The following is a 24,031-nucleotide window of genomic DNA, read 5'->3' as shown; positions in this document are numbered from 1 at the left end:
ACTTTGTTATGTACACTGAGAGGTAAGGACCAACGCTGTGATATGCAGTGATATGTTGTTATGGCCTCGGCCATTTTGTGTTGCTGCTGTGTTCCTCCCTTCCCCAGGTCCTCCCTACCTGCTCCCCTCCCATCTCGTCAGGGAAATCCTCTCCACCTGGGCTGCAGCCTATATATGAGGTCTTCCCAAGATGGCTGGTCTCTCTTTCCTCCCACATGGCTGGTGCCACCTGGCCACCCCAGCGATCTGTTTGGTTTTGTTCTTTTGTTATCCTTCGACTGCACTTAATTTGTGTTTGTACAATAAATTTCACTTAATTGCACCAGTCGGTGTGTGGTCCTCCCTCTTCTGTTATGCTCTTGAATGAGCGGGGCATAACAATGGTTCCAGAAGAGGTGCAAGTCATCAGCTTGATGCTTGATCATGCCTCATTAGCAGTAGCTAATTTGTATGACTTCTATTTTTGTGTTGCAATATTGTTACAGAAAGTGATCTGACCTGAACACTGATCAAAATCTGAGTAATAATCTTTATTTTCAGTATGACAGCATTGAAGAAACAGAAAATTACACATCAGCTTTATTCTCTGCATTTTTCCATACTAACTAATATTGAGCAGCACGGCAGAAACACAAAAGTTTATGTCAATCAGACAGATCTGCATGTGGCCTATAGTTTACCATAAATTGAATTCAAAGCCGGTGCCAAAAAGAGAAATTCCCATTTTACGACCAAATGAGATTCCAGTTCCAAGCACCTTAACCTCTGCACCTGTCGCACTGATGCCAACACCGGTATCTGCTGACAGACCGACTGTAGCTTTCAGTGGACCAGCAGAGGCTGAAGCACTGGCCACTTCTGCTTTGGCAAAAGCACTGGCCCCCAGTGATCCCATTGAGGCTTCGGCTTTGGCGGAGGCATTCGGCCCTTTGGCCTCAGCATCAAAAACACTCCACTTGGCACTAGCACGCCCCACTCCTGCTTCAGCGTACACTCCGGCCTTGGGAAGTCGTTTCCCAGGTTCATCCTTGCCTCCCTCTGCATATTTCCCTGCGCCCTTGAACACACCTTCAGCAGAAGCTTCACCGGGCCGATCAAAGGTGTCGATCATCTCCAGTACTCCGGCTGCACTGGTAGATACTCCCCCACCTGCTTGTATACGGGCATAGCCTGTAAATATGGAGATGTGTCAATTCAAAGTGTTTAATTAATTTGTAATTCTGATGATCAATGTTGATATTTATCATAACAAAAACCACAATAAAGTCTGCGGATGGCCTCTGTTTAGATACACATTGTATTCTCTGTGTTGGATTACTTCTTTTTTGGACTTATACTGTCATATCACTGTAGTGCTCTCTCTCTCTAGATAGCTTCACTAAATTAACTCTTATTTCTGTTTGACTGGCATGTGGCTCCCTCTGCTGCTACATGCTCCATGTGGTCCCTCATTTATCTCTACAAACAGGACGTTTGATTCACACAATGGCTGCCAATTATATATAACATTTTAATCAGTCCACTCAGTATCGTTTCTAAATGATAAAATTATCAAAACAATATTTATAAAGTTATTTGTTTCAATTAAAAACCTTTAATAGTGAGCTACTGACATGTCCTTGGAACAATTTATGCTAAATATAATGCTCCAAATTATTTTCACTTTAATGTACAAAATATGATTACTGTAATAACTGTAATATTTTCCCCCTACAGTCTCCCTTGTACACTGCTGTATTAAAAGGTTTACTTACCCTCAGCATCTGTGTTTGAAAGACACAAAATGAGACTTTGTTAGTAGCTTATTTCAACAAGTTATTTATTTTATCTTTAAGTGTCACATGAAACCTGAAACTCTACCTCGGTTCTAGAAACCAAATATACAATGCATCAACTTCAAAATACCTTAGGACACCTTATTCTCGCATGAGCCCAACACATCCATACTTCACCACAGATGCAGGAATACAGCATGAAAGGTATCAGTGCTTCCTCTTTCATTACATTTGGATACATATCACACGCCAAAGGAGGAAGAATAAATCAGTGTGAAATTTACTTCTGAAATGCATCCCATAACTTATTATTCCAATAAGGACAGTAACAGCAAGTAATTGGTTAACATAAATCTTAAAAATAAAACCTTAAAAACATACTTTGAAAACATGATTAGAACGAAATGGTTGTTTCCATCCAAATAAACTAAGGCCCCGGGGGATAAAAAGTTCACTAAGACACCCAGATAATTCTTTGAGGAAAAGATGATTGACTTGTGGTTCTTGGGAGGAAAGTTCCTCCCTAACATCAGAGTGATCAAGTGTTTGCTTCAAAACTTCTAAGTCAGTATTATGAACCTGCGCCCTTATTCCTGATTTAAATGTTCTTGCACTGTTTGCTTTTTCCCTCTGCATATACAATATACCATTCTTAGTCTCCAAATGGGAAACTAGCTTCGTAACTAGTAACTCAACAACTCATTTCCATGTATGAACTTCTGCTGGATTTGCTTCTAATATTACTGCGTCTTGTCCTTCAGTGACATAAGACTGATTTGCTGTGAATAAATCTAATGATCTGATGTTGAACATTGTTGGTTAATATTCATCTGCATGTTACCTTCAGATCTGAGCTACTGGGAAATATACCTTCACAATTCTGAAACATATCAGACGATTTATGATGGTCTAAAGACGAAAGACGATCTAAAACTTAATTAGCAGTTGTGTTGCAATACTGTTTACAAAGTACTTGATAAGAGCAATAAAATGTTATCTGAAGTTCCGTGGTTAACTTTCACTTCAACAGGGTGGGGATTCATGAATCAAAGTGAAACTACAACCTTCACTTCAACAGGGTGGGGATTCATGACTCAAAGTGAAACTACAACCTCCTTAGTCATTGATCATTTTCAGTTTGAACACTACAAATGTACGTAAATACATTAGATAAAAATAAATATTATTTTCTCTTTGTCTAATGTATTTCATTTAAATACATTAGATAAAGTGAAAATAATATATTATTGTTTTTTGTAGTTTAATTTCTTTTTAAAATTGATCCTTAAACTAATCTGTCTGAAACAGATGGACTCCAGGCAAAAGTGAGTTAGAACTTAAGGGCAGCACGTCTGTTTTAGAGCCTGGTACAAAAAATTGTTTTCATCGCTCTCCATTTGTGACTTTGCAACTATGCAGTGGGCACACTTTTTATATAACTTTATATTTGTAGAGGTACTTCAGCATTAAACACACACTACAGAACAGTTAAAATCATTTCCCACTGAGGTAGAAGTGAACTAGTTAATAAAAGCAAGTTTCCATTGTAGATGGTGTTTTCTTACCACGGTTAGTGTTTGCCATTGTCAGGACAAGTGGATCTGTCTGAAACAAAACATGGTGCCAACAGATCAGAGGTGGTCAGAAACCTGGAGTTTGTGAATTCTGAATTCAACATTAAGAAAATTCAATTAAAAATAACAGTTACAGTTACATTTTTTATTCTATCAATGAATAAAAAATAGCAGTTATATTTTTTTTATTCTATCAATGAATAAAAAATAGCAGTTACTGATACCTACTAAGCCATTAGTAAGTATATTTCTAAGGATAGGGGAAAGTAACTGATCTCTTACCAGGAGGATGGTGCTCAGCTTAAGGAAGACCTCAGTCTGCTCTGTAAACTCAGGGGCTTGAATAAATATCAGTGTCATAGGGAAACTCCCACCCAGTGTGTGTTTGTACTTTGTATTGCTTTGTGTGAGGACCAGCTTGAGTCCAAGACCCCTGGAGCGATTGGAGTTTGGTAAATTGAGGACAATTTGGTGAGGTAGACATCAAAAGAACGCTGTGAGGGCTCACACAGGGTTTTGTTCGGGGTTCACTTTAGAAACAGATTCAGGTGAGGGTCAGGCGTAAGGGGGATACAGTATGTCAGGGAATGTCCTCACAAAGATAGAAATGTAAAAAAGAAAGTGAAACTGAAACTAACAATGGCAGTTACAAAGTACAGGATGTGAATACACAATTATATGAACCTGGCTCTGTGGTTTATTTACTTGGTTACATGAATAACATCCATAGTCCATAATCTGTAATCACCCTTTTTGTTAACTATTACATGTTGTAAAAGCTGTGAATTGCTGCTGAGAAGGCTACTCTCCCTCTAACGCAACGTTATAGAGGTTAAAAATTACCTTTTCTATTCCTCGGACATTTGCACATAGAATGACTTAGCTGAACCTGTCATAGTTTTTGTTTTATTGCATCTGAGCTTTGTGCCTTTACCAGTGATGGTTTGTCATCTCTTGATAAAAAAAATCAATGATGACAATGATTTAAATCATAAAACAAGTTGCACCACAATAGCTCATGAGATCATTTTAATGGGTTTCATTGGATGGATTACCAAGGGGCCGATATCACATGTCCTTCACTGAGATTATAACTCTACTGCAGCCTCATTTAAAGTCAAAGAAGACATCTTCAAACTTATTTCCAAACATTAGCATGATCATGAACTGTTTGGAACATCATTAAGAAGGAAGAGCATCCAAAATTATCTCAAAAGGACGGTAGGAAGGAAAGATGTAATCTCTGTAACTGGCCGAGATCAGGCTGCAGGTGTGTTGTGGCCTGGGTATGTGCGGCTGCCTCACAGTGACTCAGCAAAGGAAATTATTTCTGAGGAGCATTTTAAAATGTCAGTCATTGTTTAGACTAAGGCTTAGGCTTAGACAGACTTTAATGATTCATGAGGGAAATTACTTTGTCACAGTAGCCTTGTTGCACATAAAAGATAATGGCTTTTATTTACTGCAGAAAAAGATAAAAAAATAAATAAAGAATAATAATGAAGAGCAAATGAAGAGTCAACTCATTCTGAAAAACAGACATTAGGAAATAGTAAAATTCAAAGAGGACAGAAACAAATAGTCATAAGCCAGGGAAATATGTTTAAAATAAACTTTCCTACACTTAGGAAGAGGAAGTGGCATTATTTAACAAATATGCTGCTTATGTTTGAAGTTAAGTGATAGTGACATAAGTACATTTTCTAAAACTATTGTTGTGCTGTTTTCTCCTTGTTTAAGAAATCTAATAAAAAAAAAAGGTGTCAATTGTAATGATGGTGGGAAAAATAAAATAAAAGGTCAGAAGTCACAGTGTATTGTATCCTGGCTGCTGTGGGTGTCATCACTCAGTCAGATGATGTCTCTGCAGCTGCAAACAGGAGCACTAGTCTTAGAGATGGAAAGCTGCAATTAAATAATAACAAATATATATAAAAACACTTACTTCACTAACAAAGGATGGAATTATCTTGGACATATCATCAATCATGATCTCAAGAATTCAGTCAATGAAGTCAGCGTCAGGTTCACGTCCGTGCTCTTGTTGTTGTTTTCGTTGTCCGACTGCCTCCAGCTGGTCAAACCTGTGGAGTACAAAGTACTATTGTCATGGTTCTTTTTTCAATTTTACTTTATTCATGGCTGGAGGCAAAACTCACAATCAGAGTTCACTCTTGTCTTCAATTTGTAGAGGAGCAACGAGGCAGCTGCAAAGAGCACGGTGATGCACACGGCCAGAGGTGGGACGTAACCTGAATGAGAAAGTAGATGTACTGTTCGTAACCGACTGTAATGGGAAAATTAACTACACTACCCTCTTTGTGTTTCCCTTATGCTGAATTGCAGTGAAGGGCTTGTAACACAAGAAGGTCTTGTAACAAGAAGGTAAAGTATTAGAAAGTGCTATATATAAATGCTAACATTTCGGAAACTATCGAAGACTGCAAGATTTACTTCCAGTGAAGTTTGGAATATATGTTGGAACAAAACAAAGAGTTTATATTTTGTCCTATTCCTTTACACTCTATACAGTCTAACAGTGAGTATCTCTAAATGGCGGCAGAACATGATCACGAGGGCAAAATATAGTGTACCTGCTTTTCTATAAGTTTATATACACTCACCAGCCACTTTGTAATGTACACCTTGCTAGAAAAAGGTTGTTCCCCATTTTGCCTTTAGAGCTGCCTTAATTCTTCGTGTCATACTTTCAACAAGGTGTTAGAAACATTCCTCTGAGATTTTGGTCCATATTGACATGATAGCATCACACAGTTGCTGCAGATTTGTCGGCTGCAGATCTATGATGCGAATCTCCCGTTCCACCACATCCCAAAGGTGTTCTAATGGATTGAGATCTGGTGACTGTGGAGGCCATTGGAATACAGTGAACTCATTGTCATGTTCAACAAACCAGTTTGAGATGATATGAGCTTTGTGACATGGAGCATTATCCTGCTGGAAGTAGCCGTCAGAATATGGTTCACTGTGGTCATAAAGGGATGGACATGGTCAGCAACAATACTCAGGAAGGCTGTGGAGTTTAAACCATGCTCAATTTGTACCCAGGGGCCCAATGTGTGCCAAGAAAATATCCCCCACACCATTACACCACCACCACCAGCCTGAACCATTGATACAAGGCAGGATGGATCCATGCTTTCATGTTGTTTGTGCCAAATTCTGACCCTGCCATCTGAATGTCACAGCTGAAATCGAGACTCGTCAGACCAGGGAACGTTTTCCAATCTTCTGTTGTCTAATTTTGGTGAGTCTGTGTGAACTCTAGTCTCAGTTTCCTGTTCTTTGCTGACAGGAGTGGCACCCTGTGTGGTCTTCTGCTGGTGTAGCTAATCTTCTTCACCTTCTTCTTTCTTCCCCATTCTGATGCTCGGTTACAACTTCAACAAGTTGTCTTGATCACCTCTACATGAGTAAACACGCTGAATTGCTACTTGTGTTAACAAGCAACTGAACAGGTGTACCTAATGAAGTGGCAAGTGAGTGTAAAGTAAGTATATTTTTAATTATACTTGCTTCAGCACAATCTGAACTGAAAGTTTCACATTTAATGTTTTAATGTCTGAAGTTGAGAACAGATCAGATATCCATTGATAACAGACAGGCATTGAGTTTTGCAGGCATGAACCTTTCGAACTATAAATTGCAACTGCATTTTCCTCGCTCTGTTGCCGATCAGGATGCCTCGCTTTCTCACTCTTTGGAGCTGCGAACAACAAAAACACAAACAATTACAAACTTCCACTAAAGGCCCTTTTCTAACATTTGCACAGACATAAAGTGGAGTGCTAAATATGTTTGCTATTCAAAGTGTGTTGGGATATTTAAAGCATGGGCAGCTGGCGGTGACGTGGAAGTTTTCTGCAGAATTCGAGTCACGGAAAAAAAGAAATGAAACAAGATGAGACCTTTCCATAAAAACAATTATATTTGTACATATCCTATTTTTTACTGCATAGGTCTTCTATAGACAGTGCAGAGGGAACAGGTGTGTTGACTTTACTGCTATATCTCTAGTGTCTACTTTGTTTAAGACTTTAGTTATAGGTTCATAGTCAGGCTATGCAGTATGAGCCCTACGCAGGTAAAACAGTGAAACCTTTTGTGTGTAAACCTTGAGCTCTGATCAGATGTTGACATTAAACACAGTACATTTTCGCTACATGGATAAAATATGATCATTTACAGCTGTTTCAGCATTAATCAGTCTTGAATCTGTTACTTACATATACAAATACTTACATAGTATTTTTCTCTTACCTTGTCTTACATGTCAATAAAGTTTGTCTAACCTCGTTTAGAAACTCACCATCTGTGACTTGGAGCTCAAACCCCTCATATGAGTCAGGTAGTAACGGCCTTTCCAAACCGCACAAGTAGCGTCCAGAGTCAGACTTTTTCAGCTGCGCGATGCTCACATACAGAAACGTAGAAGACACTGGAAAAGTTCCCTCCTCATAAGTGATGCTGTATCTGCCTCTCTGAACTGCATTGTCATGAGTTTCAATGAGAACGTCTCCATCTTTGCATTCCTCCCTGCAGAGGAACTTTTTTCTACCAGAGAAAGAAAATTGGCATACAGCTGTGACACTTCCTCCTTCGGCGCGGGTGAGATTTTTTGCGTTGACAAGCCCAACTTTTCCATCACAGAGTGCTGTTGAGAAAATGAGCATGAATATTTGAGTCACTATTAACAGGCTTCTTATTTTTTCTGACCAGTCAAAATCACAGACATATTGAATTTACTTAAATACAAACAAAATCTGAGAAAATAACCAAAAAAGGAAAATCAATACAACTCTTTTTTTTTTTTTTTTTTGCCATTAATCTGATCAATTACTATTTTTTTAGCAAAAGTATAGTGCCGAGCACAATTTAAATTCAATAAAAATGATTAGGTGATAAATGTGTGAATATAGATGAGTAGAAATCCTTTAAGGTAACTACTCATTATTTAAAGTAAGTACTTGCAGACTCATCTGTAGCTATTACTTTATGATCGTCACAGACTATTACTTTATATTACTTTATGACTATTTTATTATCTTAATGTGTTATAATATAATTTACTGTTGGTTGCTTGTGAAAAACATTAACTTCACCGTATACCTTAAATGAACACAATAAACGCAATGCATGATATTTTTCTTTGAAAATTTCTTATCAGCAAATACTGCCATGCAGAGACTTATCTGTTTTATTGATTTTCTAAAGAGAAAAAAACATTTAAGTGATCTTGAACTTCTGTGTACATTAAAACATTAACTTATGGATATTTAAAATGCCACTGCCAAAAAAGGCCTCAGACAAAGCAGAGGGAGCACAGTCTGATGGTACGTGAGGATACGGAAGTTCCTCTAAATTCTGTAAAGGTTATCCCAAGGCAGGGTACAGAGGTATTGTGAGGGATTTATGATTTACTGGGAGCTAAAATAACTTTCTATGCACATAAATAAAACAAAATAACAGTAAATAAATCAGAGCAGTAAAATAACTCAAATCTTTATCTGAGTACAGAACATCAGCACTTCAATAAATGTCGTCTCCACTGCTGGAACAGATCAGATAACAATCCAAACTAAACTAAACTAAACCTTTTGGACTTTTGGATTTGTTAAATTGGCCTCACCTGAGAAGAGGCAGATGAAGAGAAGATTGTGGATTTTCATTCTGAAGTAGATTCTCATGAAGAAAAATTACTAAACTGCAGGAGAAGCTGCTCTGTCACTTCCCTCTGTCCAGTTTCTGCTCATCTGATCTGAGTAAAGAAGGTGAAGCTACACAATTTGCTGTCTCCCTTCCCCTCTGTGGTTTAAACACAAAACTGTCTCAAAACACAGCAGTGAAACTCCCCTTCGTTAACAAGAACTGAGAGGGACTGCTTGTCCATCTTTTCTCTTATCATTAAAGCACAAAATCAGCTTCAAAATGATTTTATTGTTTTTTTTATACCACATATATACACCTCTGAACTATTTTCCTCAAGTGACCTGATCCACCCCTGCTCCTTATCCCTTCACACTTCAAAACCTAAGACGAATTCTCAGTTATGGTTATAGACTACAACAATTTGATCTCCCACAGCAATGGTAATTTGACTTTCTTTTTTGATCTAATGATCAGTCTTTTGTCTATATGGTGATGATGCGAGGCAGAAACTATGAAGGCAAAAATTATAAATTCCCTTTAAATCTCAAATTATGTAAAGTTGTGAAAACCAGACCAGCCATACAGATCTAATGTGGATAGGTGTTAGGCTCATTTAACAATCTTAAATATCTGACAAATAGGAGTTGTACTGAGATCTATTTTCCTGCCTGTTACTGCGTAAGTGTGCCACGACCTAAAAAGAGATTAAAACAACATCAGATGTGTGTCTCTCAGTGAGTCGCTTCCTCATTGTGGGGCTTCAGCAGAATAATCAAGTTTATTTATAGGGCAAAACTACCTGAATGGATCAGTGTCATGTGGGGTATAAGTCATCTAAAATATAGCAGATGTAATATTTAGTTTGATATTTTTGGAGAACATCTGCATCGCACTTTGCATTGCACATGTTAAAAACAAAAAGGGATTATTAATACTACTTACAAGCTACTTTTGAGAGTTTCCTTCAAATAATGAAGCTGTACATGTTTGTGAGGACTGTGGCATTTTATTATAAATTGATGAAATAATTCTCTGCCTGTTTTCTGATTCTCTTGTTTTCTGCCGGTGTGACAGACAGAAAAACTTCAATGGCCTTCTGGAAGTAGATGCTACAATCCTCTCCATTTTCTTTTTAGTAGGCGATCATCATGAAACAGAGCCAGAAGGACATTATGTTGTTTTATTTTTTCTTTCTATTTTTCTTATCTTTCTTATCTTACATAAAAAAAAAAGAGTGAGATGATGAGTTGGACATTCACGGAAAACAACAGAGGGTCACTGTCTTTTATTCACAAAATAAAAGCACGGTTTATAAATGAGTCCCCTGGTATTGGAATTATCAATATTTCGTTGTACACTGTCGTGCAGTTTTAAAACAAAGTAATGAGAAGAAAGTAGAGATGATGCTGATTAAATGTAACTAACATGTTCTTAAATAGGTAACATGTTACATGTAAACATCCATCAAAAAGTATGTTTACATGAAAGAAGAATCTCTGTCTGTTGATGATCACAATAACATATAAAATAATTATTAAAAGCACAAAAATATCATTCCAAGGCAAAACTTCCTCAATTGATTGAAGATATAAAATGGAGTAAAACATAATGACTGTACAAATCACATCATGTGAGTGATACTGCTCATGTTTTTAGCTTGGTGCCGTAAATGAATTTAAAAGTAGTTCTCAGGTCAAAACAATAATTCATTCTGTAAACAAAAAAAGCATTGTGTATTGAATAAATTATTGTTTTCCTTTGTACGATTATCTTTAATTATCAGTTCTAATTATCAGTTCTGTTTGGTGAAACATTCATTGAAGAGTACAGATTCTCTTCTTTGCTGCACTGATCGAGCTCCTGGTAGTGTGACTGGTCATTGTGGGAAACTGCTTCACAGTCATCATATACGGTAATCTGAAAAGAAAGGAATCGGTAACACCTGCAGCCATGGGAACTTGATTACAGAGTGAAATGCAAATCATTACCTCGTTGCTTCTTTTCTTTCCTATGGTGTTCACATCTGTGGAAGAAACAATGGTATGATGGTGTTTCCTGTGTTGTTGCTTTTTTATTGTTGCAGTAATTAAATGATCATAAAGACTACTCACACTCAGCACCAGTGCTCCTCTTCCATTTGTAGACGAGCAGCGCACAGACAGCCAACACCATGACAACCACGGTCACACAACCGACCACAGGCAGCAGCGTGTTACCTGATGGAGACGACCAAGAGAGGAGGAGTCACACATGTAGTGATTGGGGGCTTTTGCTTAGTGGTTGCTATGGTTTTTTTTTTTAGGGGTTAAGCTTATAACTGTTTTGATGACGCTTGTTATACTTTTGTTTTTGTTTGATTAGAAGATTTTTGTGTGTAGAACAGCTGAATGCAAGCACTTAATCTCACTTTTTGGAGTTTGTGGCTGTGTACATACATGTAAATAGTCTCTAGAATAGAACGAGTATATTCATGTGTGGCAGAATATAGTCTATATAACCTTGGAAACAGATAGAAGTGAGTAAGCAAATTGATTCAAGCCTGTTTTGTCCATGGGCTAATGAACAGTCACCGTCTTTTCCTGCAGATGTGGTCTCCTTGCATGTATTTTCTTTATTCTGACCTCCCACACCATCTCTGTGACGTCCAGAGTCTGACTCAGTCACCTCTGTGATGGTCACATGGAGAAACATTCAGAAGTCAAAACTTTGCTCTTACAAAAAAAAAAAAAAAAATGAAGAATGTAGTAAGCAATAAATTCAGATGTATTTTATCCATGGTCTTGTGTGCGCTCACCATCTGTTCCTGCAAATGTGATCTCAAACTCCAGGCATGTATTCACATCATTCTGTCTTCCCACACCACACCTGTACCGTCCCGAGTCTGACTCAGTCAGCTCCAAAATGGTGACATTAAAGAGTGTGTTGCTCAGGTAGTTAATTTTGTACTTGCTACTCATAGCTGCCATGTCATTGGTGTCAATGATATATTTGTTACATTCCTCTCTGCAGAGGAACTTCCTGTTAAGTGGTTGTAAAGATATGGTACATCCAATTGTGATCTCTCCTCCTTTAGTAGCGCTGTAGACTCTGGGTTGTCTGGAGACGACGCCCCCATCACACAGATCTGGTGATGACATGGAAAATGTGCATTCATTAAAAATAAATCAACAAGTTCAAGTGACTCAGATTTCATATATATTTGGTATGAGGTTTAAATTCCCCGTCAGTTTCATAAGCCTCGCTGTCTTTTCTAGGCCAGCAAGTGATCATCATATTTTTCTATTTTAATTGTTACCTTTTAACTGTTTCATTTGAATTGTCAAACAAAAATAATGCAACAACCATACTGAAAACCAAGTATCAAGCATAAAAGATACTCCCAGCAAGACAATGCATAACTCCAATCACAGTGCATCTGGGAAGTATTCACAGTGCTTCACTTTTTCCACATTTTGTTATGTTACAGCCTTATTCCGAAATGCAAATTTATTAAAAATTAAAAATGACAATCTAAAGTCTTTGCTCAGTACTTGCTCCCTTGGCAGCAATTACAGCCTCAAATATTCTTGAATATGGCCCCACAAGATTGGCACACCTGTCTTTGGGCAGTTTTGCCCATTCCTCTTCACAGCACCTCTCAAGCTCCTTCAGGATGGATGGGAAGCATCAGTGGAAAACCATTTTCAGATCTTTTCAGAGATGTTCAATCAGATTCAAGTCTGGGCTCTGCCTGGGCCACTTAAGGACATTCACCGACTTGTCCTGAAGCCTCTCCTTTGATATATTGGCTGTGTGCTTCAGGTCGTCGTCCTGCCCCAGTCTGAGGGGTAACCGTGCTTTACCCACTTGTAGTTTTTTTCTTGTTATTTGTTTTTTATTTATTTATTTTTTTAATAGCAAGTAGTTTATGATTTGTTTTGTCCAGCCGCCTACACTGTCCGCGTATCACTGCAGCTGATATTTTTCTGTAGTCATTTTGAGTACAATTGTGAATTATCCTTTTAAATTATTTTTGGTATTTAAGTTTTGTTTTGCTAATTTGGTTAATTTGAACATTTGGTTGCTGCCAACCCCTAATTTTGGTTTATTGATTATTTTGCTTATTGGTTTAATTTGTATGGAAATATGATTGATTTGAGTTCTCCCCACTTATATTTCCCCTTCTCCCACTTACACAGTACCTGGGGTGTACTGTGTAATAAATGCATTTATCCATTTAGGGCTAAGGCTGTAACATAACAAAATGTGGAAAAACTGTAACTGTATTTTAAATGTTGCAATGAGAGATTTTAGATTATGATATCAATATATTCAGCGGTTCACATTTGTTTCACATATTGTATATCCAAATAAAACTTAAATGGCTGAGCATTATAAGGTCACTGGTTTTAGAATATAAAAGGATTTTGAGGTAGTAAATCTTCACATAGAGACTGGTGTCAGTGTTTATGACTGTACATGCAGTTTAAGTGCTGTGACAAACTCACCTCTGACTGTGATCTCAAACTCCTTAAATGAACCCAGTGAGGAGGAGGAGTTTCTCACGCCAACTTTGTAACTTCCAGTGTCAGACTTGGTCAGCTCTGTGATGACAGCGTGGACTGTTTTGGTGTCCGTATCGTATCTAATGGTGTATCTGCCACTCTTAGCTCTGTTTCCATGCGTCTCAATGAGGAGGTCTTGCTCTTTTTGGCAGTCATTCCTGCAGAAGTATTTTCTGCTTTTTTTAGCCTCTGTGAACTGGAGTTGTGTTCTAAAGTCTTCGCCTTCCATCTTTGTATAAAGTGTTGATTGCGCTGTAATGACAGCATTTCTATCGAATGCCACTTGTGGAGATAAAAGAACAATACTGATGGTCAGAGTGGTGGTATTTACACAGTCTTGTCAAGTTTAAAAATATGCCTTTCATTACAATGCAAACTCAGATCCCCTGGATTGTATTATTTATGAGACCACTTATTTTTAAGGTGGGATATATGGCAACATTACCCAAAATGCAGAGATGTACATGGCTATATTCGCACTAGCATTGCAACAAGTCACTTTATTGATAGTTCAAACAACTGAAAATATACCAGCCACCATTTTGCAAATTTGCAAAATGCTGGCTTTTAAACATCAAATTCTTTAATTTAAGGCTTTAATCCTTTCCTTAATCTGAATTAGGGTTGGATGCTATCAGGGTGATTTAATCTAGGTAATAAACCTGTAAAAGCGTAATTCAAAGCATGCGTAGTGTGATAGGTCAGTTTGCTGAACAAAACATGGCAGTGATAAAAAATGTACGTGCAGTTATGAACCTTGTAGCATATTATTCCACCAAGTTGAGAATTTAGAGGCTGAAAGCAGAGGCATCCTTCTCCAGGCGCCTTTTGGCTTTTATCAAAAGTACTGGACAGCTGTTCAGTGCAGTTCTTTACAGTACAGTTATTTAAATGGTACAGTTCATTTTAAACCCCATATGTCAGAAAGTGAAGGCAGTTTTATTCAAACAGAATAAATATCTGATGCTCACATTAATCATCGATATGACCATAATCTAATAGACTATTGCTTAATTAAAGATCTATGAACAAAGAATAATAAAGTCAAAGAAAGACATCTGCGAACCTAACCTTATAATGGAAGAAAGCTTAACAGGATTTTTTTTTTTTTTTTACTGTTTTCTGTATTGACCAACAGTCAATGAAATAAATCTGCAGATTAATCGATAATGAGAAGATTTTAATTGCAAATTGTAACACGGGCAACAGCAAATGGATAACTGACAGTAATTTGATTACTTGATTGAATTATCTTTTGAAATAAGTCAGTGCAAATGATTATTTTCTCTCACACGAATAAGGATAAAAACATCATCCTCAACTCTGGAAGAATTCCTGATGCTATGAGGACATAAGATAGCTGAAGATATGAGCTGCATGTCCTCACCTGATACAAAGCAAACAAACAGAACGTGGATCTTCATACTGATTTAGATCCTAATGGAGAATGATCAACTGCCTCTGTCCAGGGCACTCTTTGTGTCTGGTGTGTAAAGAAATCTAAGTTCCTCGGTTTATAAGAGAGTTTTAAAGAATTTTGTTTTCTGCCCCTCCCATTTCCCTTGAACTGAGCTCTTCCTCTGTATCTCTTTTGTAATCTGTAATATGTTTTTCTTCCTGAACTTGAACCTGAAAATAAACTACAACCTACTCCTGACCGATGCCTCCGTTTTTATTCAGTATCATACGAGGCATTTTTATTTAAGCTGTTGTCTGTATCAGACATAATCAAAATCACTCTAACATAATTAACAGTAAATAAATAAATATATAAACTAACATTAGTAATAGTAGTTTTTACCTTTTGGGCATAGATTTTTTTTGTATTTGGTCCACAAATGCTGATTGAACATATTTAACTAATTAATAAAATCAGTCTTTCATTATTGGCCAACCATTATTGCAAAAGTTCTAAAAAAAAAAAAAAAAATTAAGAACGAAGGTGTCACCTTGTTTTTGTGTGTGTGGTGTTTGAGTTATTGGGCAAGTACAAGCAATGCATACAGCATTTTTAACTTTTTTCCCGTTATTTTATTTCAAGCGTGTTACAGATACTACAGCAGAGATGAGTCAACCTCACCAAGGCATGGTCTGGATCTGTACGGGGTTTCAATATGGTGAGAAAGGGTGTCGTCATGTTTAATGATCCAAGCCTTATAGGATGGAGTAGAAGGAGAATTAAATTAAATGTAGTTGTCTGCTAGCACCCAGTCAGAGATCGGGTTAATGTCAGGATAAATCCGCGACAGTCCGGGAGAGGCTGGACTGTTGTCCCAATAAACATCATTTCATATTCACATGAACTGATGCCTCTTTAAGTCGAAGTGCTATTGAAGATATTGATAGGAGAGCTTGGAAGCTGGGAGTTGGGAGAGGAATTGAGGGTTTGAGCGTTGTGGGGAGTTAAATTTGGCTGAAATCGGTTAGAAGGAGGCAAAGGTGCCCCTGGTATACAGATGATTGAAAGACTTCATGTCAACATCAACCCATACTGATAAAATTCCACCCTTAAGAGAAGAAGGGAAAGCGTGGTTTCTGTGTAAAGGAGACTTTGTGGAGGAAAGGACTGCCAACGAAAGACATGACTGAATTGGTTCCACATTTTGTGAGTTGTCTTGACTACTATTTTCTGATTATGTCCAAGTATTATGTGCATATTGATGTTGAATTCATCTTTTGGCCCTGATAGATTAATAGACTGCTGTTCACTTTACTGCAGCATATACATTTTATTCTACATTTTAGTAGTTGCACAGCATTGCTCAATTAAGCAGCTTCAACTTTTCACATATGTTCCTGTTCTTGTACAAACCCTCAGTTCTCAGAAATGCATTACAACTTAACTGTTACTTCCTCTTAACACTTTTTTTTCTGCCCTATCTCAGTTTGAACTGATTACTGACATCCAGTTTGACTTGTGAATGATGGTGATGATGATTCACTTAGTCTTACAGCAGGAGAAGGAAGACACATCCTCCTTTCTTCAACAGCGTTACGTATGAGGTTATGGTAGATTTGGTCCTGATCTCTCTGAGTCTTCGTGTTACATTTCAAATGAGCCATTGGTTTGATAATTATACATGTGCCGTGTTTCTGCTTATTTAAACATATTACAAGTAGTAATGGGGCAAGGGTTATGATTATGACATGGAACAAGTGGTGAAGGCTTTCTACATCATAGCATATCCTGATAACAGATGTGGGAGTAAGTGTAGGTGAAATTGTTACAGAGGCCGCAGATGATCACACCGGAATGTTTTTTTCTTTTTCTGAATGTGTGCGTGTTAGCAATTTTGCTAATTGCTTATAGGAAGGTCAGTGGCTTAATACCTGCTTTCTTAGCTCATGTTAACAGGCACAGTAAAGAGTAAAGAGTAGACCCTCCACACATATCTATAGCCTCATGGATCCAACACATTACAGCTTCTTGGCTTGCTTGTGCCCTCTCTCTGTTTTTCTTTATGAGCTTGTTTTACTCTAGTTGCCATGCACAGTGCGGTTGAGGTTTAACACCACTGCTGGTGGTGAAAAAAGCTTTGTCTGTGTTGTTCGAGTTTCTCCTCATGCGGGATAACAAAACCAAAGAATGAACTTTAGCACTTGACAACCTTTTTGTTTGTGACAGAAAATGTCACAAAAGATAACTCACCATCACATAACAAACCATCTCTGTTGAATGATGACCTGGCAGTTCTGCCAACCTTGTTGAATTATCTTGCAGAGCAATAACTTATACTTCAGTGTCGCACAGTGCACTGTGTACATTTGAGGTCTAAAGAACGTGCTTTTTGCAACACTGCCAACACAACAGATTTTGAATCCCAGATTGTTTTTGACAGTCTTCTTCTGTCCCGATCAGTAAAATATTGTGAGACCTCATGACCTCCATGTGCACATGGACTAACGTGTCTTCATGGATGAGACAATGAGGCCCATCACTGGCAGCTGATGCTGTCAAATTTCTCAGTGTGGGCAACGCTGCAAATCTTTGCTCTGACTTAAAGTAAATCAACATAGTCTACTTAGACATTGTCGGGTCGCGTTGTACAATTGATTTTTACAATATCATCAATGGCCGTTTATCAGTTTAGCAGCTTTACATGTTAAGACAACTACTCTTAATGAAAAATCAGATCAACATCAGATTTAGTTCATCAGACTTTATTTTAGGTGTAGCAGTAACATAACACTGTTCTTCTATTCTTTTGTTTTTATTTTTCTTTGACTTTACCTCTGCATATATCAGATATTCTCTTTGAGAACTGTCCCCTCACTGCCCCCACCTGAGAACTGTCCACATGTGAGGACTCCACCTACCAGCTTAGACACAGCCAACAGGCACCAGGACCAAACCTACTCTACACTCACAGAGGCACAACAGAAACGACCCTGCCTTTTACTGTGATGTGCCTATAATGTTTTTGTTTCCAGTGACAACCTGATGACAACACCCACTGACAATCTGACTTTACTCAAAGGCACCACTCTGTGGTGTACTCACAAACCTCAGGACTTGGTTACTTCCTATCAAACTGTAAAGTTAGGCTCTGCTTAAAAACATTATCCTTACAATATTTCCTATGGCTCTACACAACACAAAGCTTTAGTAAACTTGTGTATATACTATATACTTGTGTAAAACTGGAATGAAAAGTTGAAATTAAAATGGATTTGGTATAAATACAGAACTTGATGCTGCACTATCGAGGATCTTAATTCTAATTGGCTCTTAAAACAAGTAATATTATCTGTGCTAATATGTAAAATAATTTTAGTTGGATGGTCTGAGACTGCTCCTAAATGCTAATGTTGCTCTGTGTCTGCTGTGCAGTCAGCAGACTGCATGTTTGACTCTACAGAGAGTGAGTTAAAATTAAACTTCTTAATTGTGATATCTGAACTCAGAGGCATTTATTCGTCCTTCTAACTTAGTATATCAAGAAGACGTCTTTACTGAAGTTTAATTATGTAAGCATGAAATCTAAAACAAACCAGAGATAATAACTTGCAGTTTTGTACCTAAAATCATTTTTTTGTGTGATCTCAAGAAATTACAACAACATAGATGGCTTTAAACAAAATGCCTTTTTTTATTATTTAAAAAGTTATGATTGCCTCAATATTCCTGAACTGAGCAGTAGAAAATGACATCAGCGAGATATAGAGATGAGGAGAATAGAGCGTGTCTTGTGTTCAGAGGAGTGAACAAAACATTAGAGCTTTGAAGTTCCTGGTTTGACTGTGAAGAAAGACAGACAGACGACTGTAAACCATCAGAGCCTCAGTATGAAAGTCTGTGTCAGTTTGATCTGTTTCACCTTCCTCAGTGAGTACATTGACAGCTTCAGTCTTTCTGTTAATTCGTTTATTTGTTAAACCACATTTTCTAAAGCTGCACAGAAAGTCAGTGCTTCTTTCTTCTTCTTTTTTTTTTTTTTGTAAATTACAAGCTCACTAGACACAAGATTCATCGAACTGAGAAAAAGTACAGAATCTGGTTTTAGTGCTGTTCCAACCTAAACGCTATGGATGCTAATGCCTCATTTAAGAAAGACACATTCGGTAAATTGATGCAGAGGTTGAATCAAAGTCCTTTTAGACGTGTCATAAATAGTAGTTGTGATTGTTTGTTTTCTGTAACCACTTTTCCTCATGAGGGGGTCTGGAGCCTATCCCAGCTGGCATTGGGACGGGGTGGGACACACCCTGGACAAGTGTACTAGTGGTTATGAAAAGCATAATTATCTAAGCAACGGCTCAGTTGCATCAACTAGACAGATGCAATCAACTTCCCCAAGAAGTGGCCAAAATGAACTGAGACTGAAGTCTCACTGTGTGCAGCTTATCTGTTTGAATGATCAACTTGACTTGCAGTCACTGAAATTAAATTAAATGGTAGAATATGAGCTTTACATTAACAGTTTGTTTTGTTCTTTTCACCAGCTCTGCAGGATGGAAACACTGGTCTTGTAGCTGCAGAAATCTATATAGAAAAAGGAGGAAACGTCACAGTGGGATGTTCATTTCCTTTCTTGGGAAGCAGAAAGTATTTCTGCAGGGATGAATGTGAAGAAGGAAACATTCTCATTGAAACAGATGGCGTCACAGCTCAGAGAGGGAGATACAGCATTAAATATATAAAGCGTTTTTTTCCCCAAATTCCTACAATTCTGTATGTGAGCATCACGCAGCTGGAGGTAGCTGACTCAGGGCGTTACAGGTGTTCTTTGGACAAACCTGTACATCTGAAGTCATATGAGGATTTTAATATCGTTGTCACGGAAGGTGAGTTTCTTCTCTTACCTGAATGTTAATGAAGCAAACCTGAAGTTCACCTCCTGTTTGACTGTTAAATAATTTAATAGTGTCATTGAGTCATCATAATTTTCTCAAACAGACTGTTATTTGTCTCGTTTATTTTGATAATTTCATTGTTACCAGATCATTTCAATACCACTGTCGACTCTGTTTCAGTGCCAAGTACACCAGCCTCCTCTGAACCCAGCAACCCAGCAGTTTCAGGTATGTTCACTGTTATTTCACCTAATACATTAAGCGTTTATTGCCCAGAAATATTAACAGTAACATCATCCTCACAAAAGCACAAAAATAGTTGTCACCACTGCCTTTGTGATGTTAAGAAATCAAAGAAAGAGAAACCATATTGGAACTTTTCCATATTTAATGTAATGACATCCAAATTGGCACATTTCACAAAGAAAGACTATTCTTAGGAATTGTTTTCTGCAAAATCTTTTCAAGCTTTTCATGATTCCCTCCACCAGTAAAGTTCCAGGTGATCCTGTGACCATTTTCAAACTGTTTCTTGGGAATGGTGTTAGATGGTGTGGTGTTTTTGTGATAACACATCCTTTACCATAGGCCAGACAGATGAAGAACAGAGGTGTTGTTGTCACATGTGGGGTGACACCTACACCAGAAAGAGCAGAATCTGCTTTTATGTTGTTGTCGGGCTCTTGACATCCTCCCTGACCAGTTTTCTCTTTGTCTTCTCTTCAGTTGTGGATACAAAGTCACTATTTTGCCATATTTCTCTACTTGTTGGTCCCCGTTTTCAATGGTGTGTGTGTGTGTGTGTATGTGTGAGTGTGTGTGTGTGTGTGTGTGTGTGTGTGTGTGTTTTAACTGTTCTTCTCTTGTCTCTCCACCAGGTTTCCTCTTGGTTGTGGTTGTATGTGTACCTGTGGTGGTGATAGTTTTACTACTTTTTGTTCTGCTGCTCATCTACAAAAAGAAGAGGGAGGACTGTGTCTGTGAGTGACCTTGCATCATTATAAGCACCTTTAGAAATCAGTAATTTGAACATCTTGGGCAGCACAGTAGTTCACCAGGCAGTGTTGTCACCTGAAGTTCCACATATGTTTTCTTCCTGTACATACAGGTTATTGAGTGCTCCTAAATTTGTTATAGGGAGGGATGTATGTGAGTATGAACGGTTGTTTCTCTTCACGTTGCACATAGCAGTCTGCTTTTTTAAATTTCTACTTTATAGGTTTGAAGACTAGAAGAACCACTGACTACAACAGGACTCAGGTAACTGGCTCCAAATGTACAGTTTAAGAATTCAAATCAGTTCATTTTCATTTCATAAAAAAAAAAAAAAAAAAAAAAAAATAAACAAACATAAATTGCTATTCATAATAAAAACTCATCTAGTCCTGCTCCATTTTTGTTTGTTTATCAATCATATTATTAACAAAACAGAAGCATATCAGCCAAACGAGGCACATTGTTCATTGGACACAAATTTTAGTGTCCATTTCCATCTTGTATCTATTCAGAATATTGTTTGTAAAGATTTGTTTGAACTTGCTCGAACTTTCTTGGTGACATACATGTTTTCAAATCTTCGCTACAGCTTACTGATGTACAAAGCATTTTTGAGTTACTGCGTACCTGCTGCTTTTTGAACATACATATTCCCCTGAGTGGTTATTTTCCCTTAAATGAAATAACTTTTGGACGCCATGTGGTAACTGATGATCTTTTGCTTTGTGCATGATTTGAATGGTTTTGAGATCGACCAGATCCTTGGATTTTAGTGCTTTCAGTTTGATGAAGAGTGGGTTTGATGGTACATTGTAGGTGCTTTTGTTCACAATCTATATTGCTCTTTTTTGAAGTCTGAATGATGAATGGAGAACACCAAATGGTGACTCCAAATAATTAACTATACAATTCATGCACACTAACACAGAGCTTTAATGTGTAAATATTTAGCTAATTTAGCAGGTTGCCACAGGAAAAGATGACACTTTTTGTTTTCTCCAGGTTGTGATCTATGAGGATATCCCTCCTGTCTCTGCATGTGAGGACTCCACCTACCAGAGCCTCCATCCAGCCAGCAGGGACCAGGACCAAACCTACTCTACACTAGGGGATATTTGAACGTACATGGACACTCTGGCAACCAAAACAAGTATTACAGATTAATCAAAGTCATACTGTTTAGATCTGTGTAAAAAAATAAAAAAATAAAAAGAAATCTTGGTTGTGACAAAAAAATAACAAGAAAATTTTGATCCCTCATAAGAACGTCTGAGAAGAGAAAAGTAAATTAAATCAGTCAAATATGTGTATACAAATAGATGTAGAATGTAGAATTCAGCTTCCAGGTTGAAGTGAATAAATGTGCCAGACACTGTGTGCAGAACTGAAATACTTTGTAGTGTCTGTGGATAGAAGCTGAAATGATGATAATAATATAAGCAGAGACTTACTCACATGCTGGTTGTGTATGTCCTGGTTGTGTCATATTTTTCTTCAACCTGGTGTCAGAAGGTATCAGCCTTTAACATCCATTTGATTTTTTATTTATTTATTTTTTTTTATTATTATTTTTATTTTGTAATTGCATGCAACAATATCTTGCAAAAGCTTCAAACTGAGAATCAATTTGAATCGACAAAAAGTTTCTTAGTCACGCATTGCATTGTGCCAGTCTGGGTAACTAACCACAAGGTTGTTGAAAGGTGTTAGGTGCTTTTTTTAAAAAAAGGGAAGAAGTGTCAGAGTCAAAGGTCTTTAGAAACTTATTCCCTTGTTGGCAGTAGCGTAATCATGTCCGAGAAGGTTTTGGACTGTTCCATTTTAACAGTGGGGGGAATGTGAAATGGCAAGTGTAAATGTGTTATCAACGCCAGTTTAAAGCATGTGTGATTACAAATAATTTGTCTAAATTTATAGGCAACACCAGGAAGTCCATTTTTGTGCTTCTTTGGGACCTGGGGTTATTTGTGCAATTTAATCCATCCTGTATGTGATGCATACATCCTGCATACACACAGTGTTTGATGGAAGTGGTTCTTCCAACAGTCTTGACCTATGGCATCATAAATGAGGGAGCTCAATTATCTGTCCTGTTTTGTTTTCTTTTGATGACACATGCAGCACATAGACATAATACAAAATGAAATGACACGACACTTATGTTTCTACACTAACAGACAGTTTGTTTGATTATGTTTTATGTGCAATATTTACGTGTTGTAAGTGCAGACTCGCAGCTTTAGTTTGAAAGTATTTGCGATGGTGTAGGAATTTCAGCCTTTTAATATAATTAGCTTAATAGCTTAATTACTATCATTTCATAGTCATTTTTGTACTTGCTGTCCCAATATCAATAAAAATACCTAACATTCTTGCTTAAGCTAAAATTCAAATATGACTTATGAATTATGCTATTAGGCAAATAACATGCAGCCCTCTCTCAAAGATGAGTTCTCACTTAACGATAGATTTGTGGACAGATGGGTGATGTTACTCCATTATTTCTCCATTGGTTAAGCAATTGATTCCAAGTGAGGCAATTGGATTTGGAAACTGCTCATGTGAACTCCCCCAAATATACTAGCTGTAAGGAGTCCTTAGCGCAAGTCAAACATGCCATCAAAAGGCTCATAAATTGATTAAAAATTTGGTGTGGGGAAACCACTGGTGAGATAAAATGCTACGAACCTCCACAAAAGAAAACACTGGTGAATGATATAAGAAATCAAATGCCTTGCAAACCATTCATAAACATAAAGATATACTGGTTAAAATATTCATAATTAATAAAATCCCCAAAGAACATAGAAGGTCTGGAGCAAAAGCAAATCAAGAAACACAATAAGAAGAAGAAAGTGAGGTATGGCTGGTACTGGTTTGGAAGTTTGGAAGTCCCACTGAAAGCAGTCACTGCAAATCAGAGCAAAATGCTTTTTTGGAACAATAAATCTTGATCCTGTTAAGTATTAAATAAAGTGGTTGTCACCATGATAACTTTCTTTCACCCAAATTAATCAGTGACTTTTGCCTCCAGGGTTGAATTTCCACATTCCCCACTGGCACCTGTAAAAAAAAATCTTGTTGTCTGTTGCATGTGTACCACATATTCAAAGGGGAGGGGAATAGAGGGTGTCTTGCGTTTAGAGCAATGCCGACATCACTAAGAGAAGTAGTAGGT

At 37.5% G+C, this 24,031-nt stretch overlaps 2 protein-coding genes and 1 long non-coding RNA gene across 3 annotated transcripts; 1 reads left to right on the top strand and 2 right to left on the bottom strand.

Moving 5' to 3' along the window:
- Positions 1 to 4,928: 4,928 nt before the first annotated feature.
- On the bottom strand, positions 4,929 to 9,087 carry LOC125022653. The gene is made up of 6 exons (XM_047609494.1): positions 9,000 to 9,087; positions 7,680 to 8,024; positions 6,999 to 7,076; positions 5,509 to 5,601; positions 5,295 to 5,433; positions 4,929 to 5,219 (listed from the first exon to the last, which is right to left on the bottom strand). Exons 1-5 carry the CDS (start codon positions 9,055 to 9,057, stop codon positions 5,336 to 5,338), a joined length of 672 nt encoding a protein of 223 aa, XP_047465450.1. The 5' UTR covers positions 9,058 to 9,087; the 3' UTR covers positions 4,929 to 5,219; positions 5,295 to 5,335.
- A 1,696-nt stretch (positions 9,088 to 10,783) lies between these two features.
- Positions 10,784 to 15,045, bottom strand: LOC125021407. The gene is made up of 7 exons (XM_047607474.1): positions 14,951 to 15,045; positions 13,507 to 13,845; positions 11,814 to 12,143; positions 11,590 to 11,685; positions 11,131 to 11,235; positions 11,008 to 11,042; positions 10,784 to 10,936 (listed from the first exon to the last, which is right to left on the bottom strand). The coding sequence occupies exons 1-7, from the start codon at positions 14,985 to 14,987 to the stop codon at positions 10,805 to 10,807; spliced, it is 1,074 nt and encodes a 357-aa protein (XP_047463430.1). The 5' UTR covers positions 14,988 to 15,045; the 3' UTR covers positions 10,784 to 10,804.
- Positions 15,046 to 19,710: 4,665 nt separating this feature from the next.
- LOC124996754 lies at positions 19,711 to 20,832 on the top strand. The gene is made up of 3 exons (XR_007110911.1): positions 19,711 to 19,848; positions 20,038 to 20,085; positions 20,736 to 20,832. It is a non-coding gene; the product is annotated as an uncharacterized LOC124996754 (long non-coding RNA).
- The last annotated feature ends 3,199 nt before the right edge of the window (positions 20,833 to 24,031 follow it).

Source organism: Mugil cephalus, chromosome 1 (assembly GCF_022458985.1).
Source record: "Mugil cephalus isolate CIBA_MC_2020 chromosome 1, CIBA_Mcephalus_1.1, whole genome shotgun sequence".
NCBI lineage: Eukaryota > Metazoa > Chordata > Actinopteri > Mugiliformes > Mugilidae > Mugil > Mugil cephalus.
The sequence above is the reverse complement of the archived record's forward strand: the minus strand, read 5'-3'. Positions and strand labels throughout refer to the sequence as shown.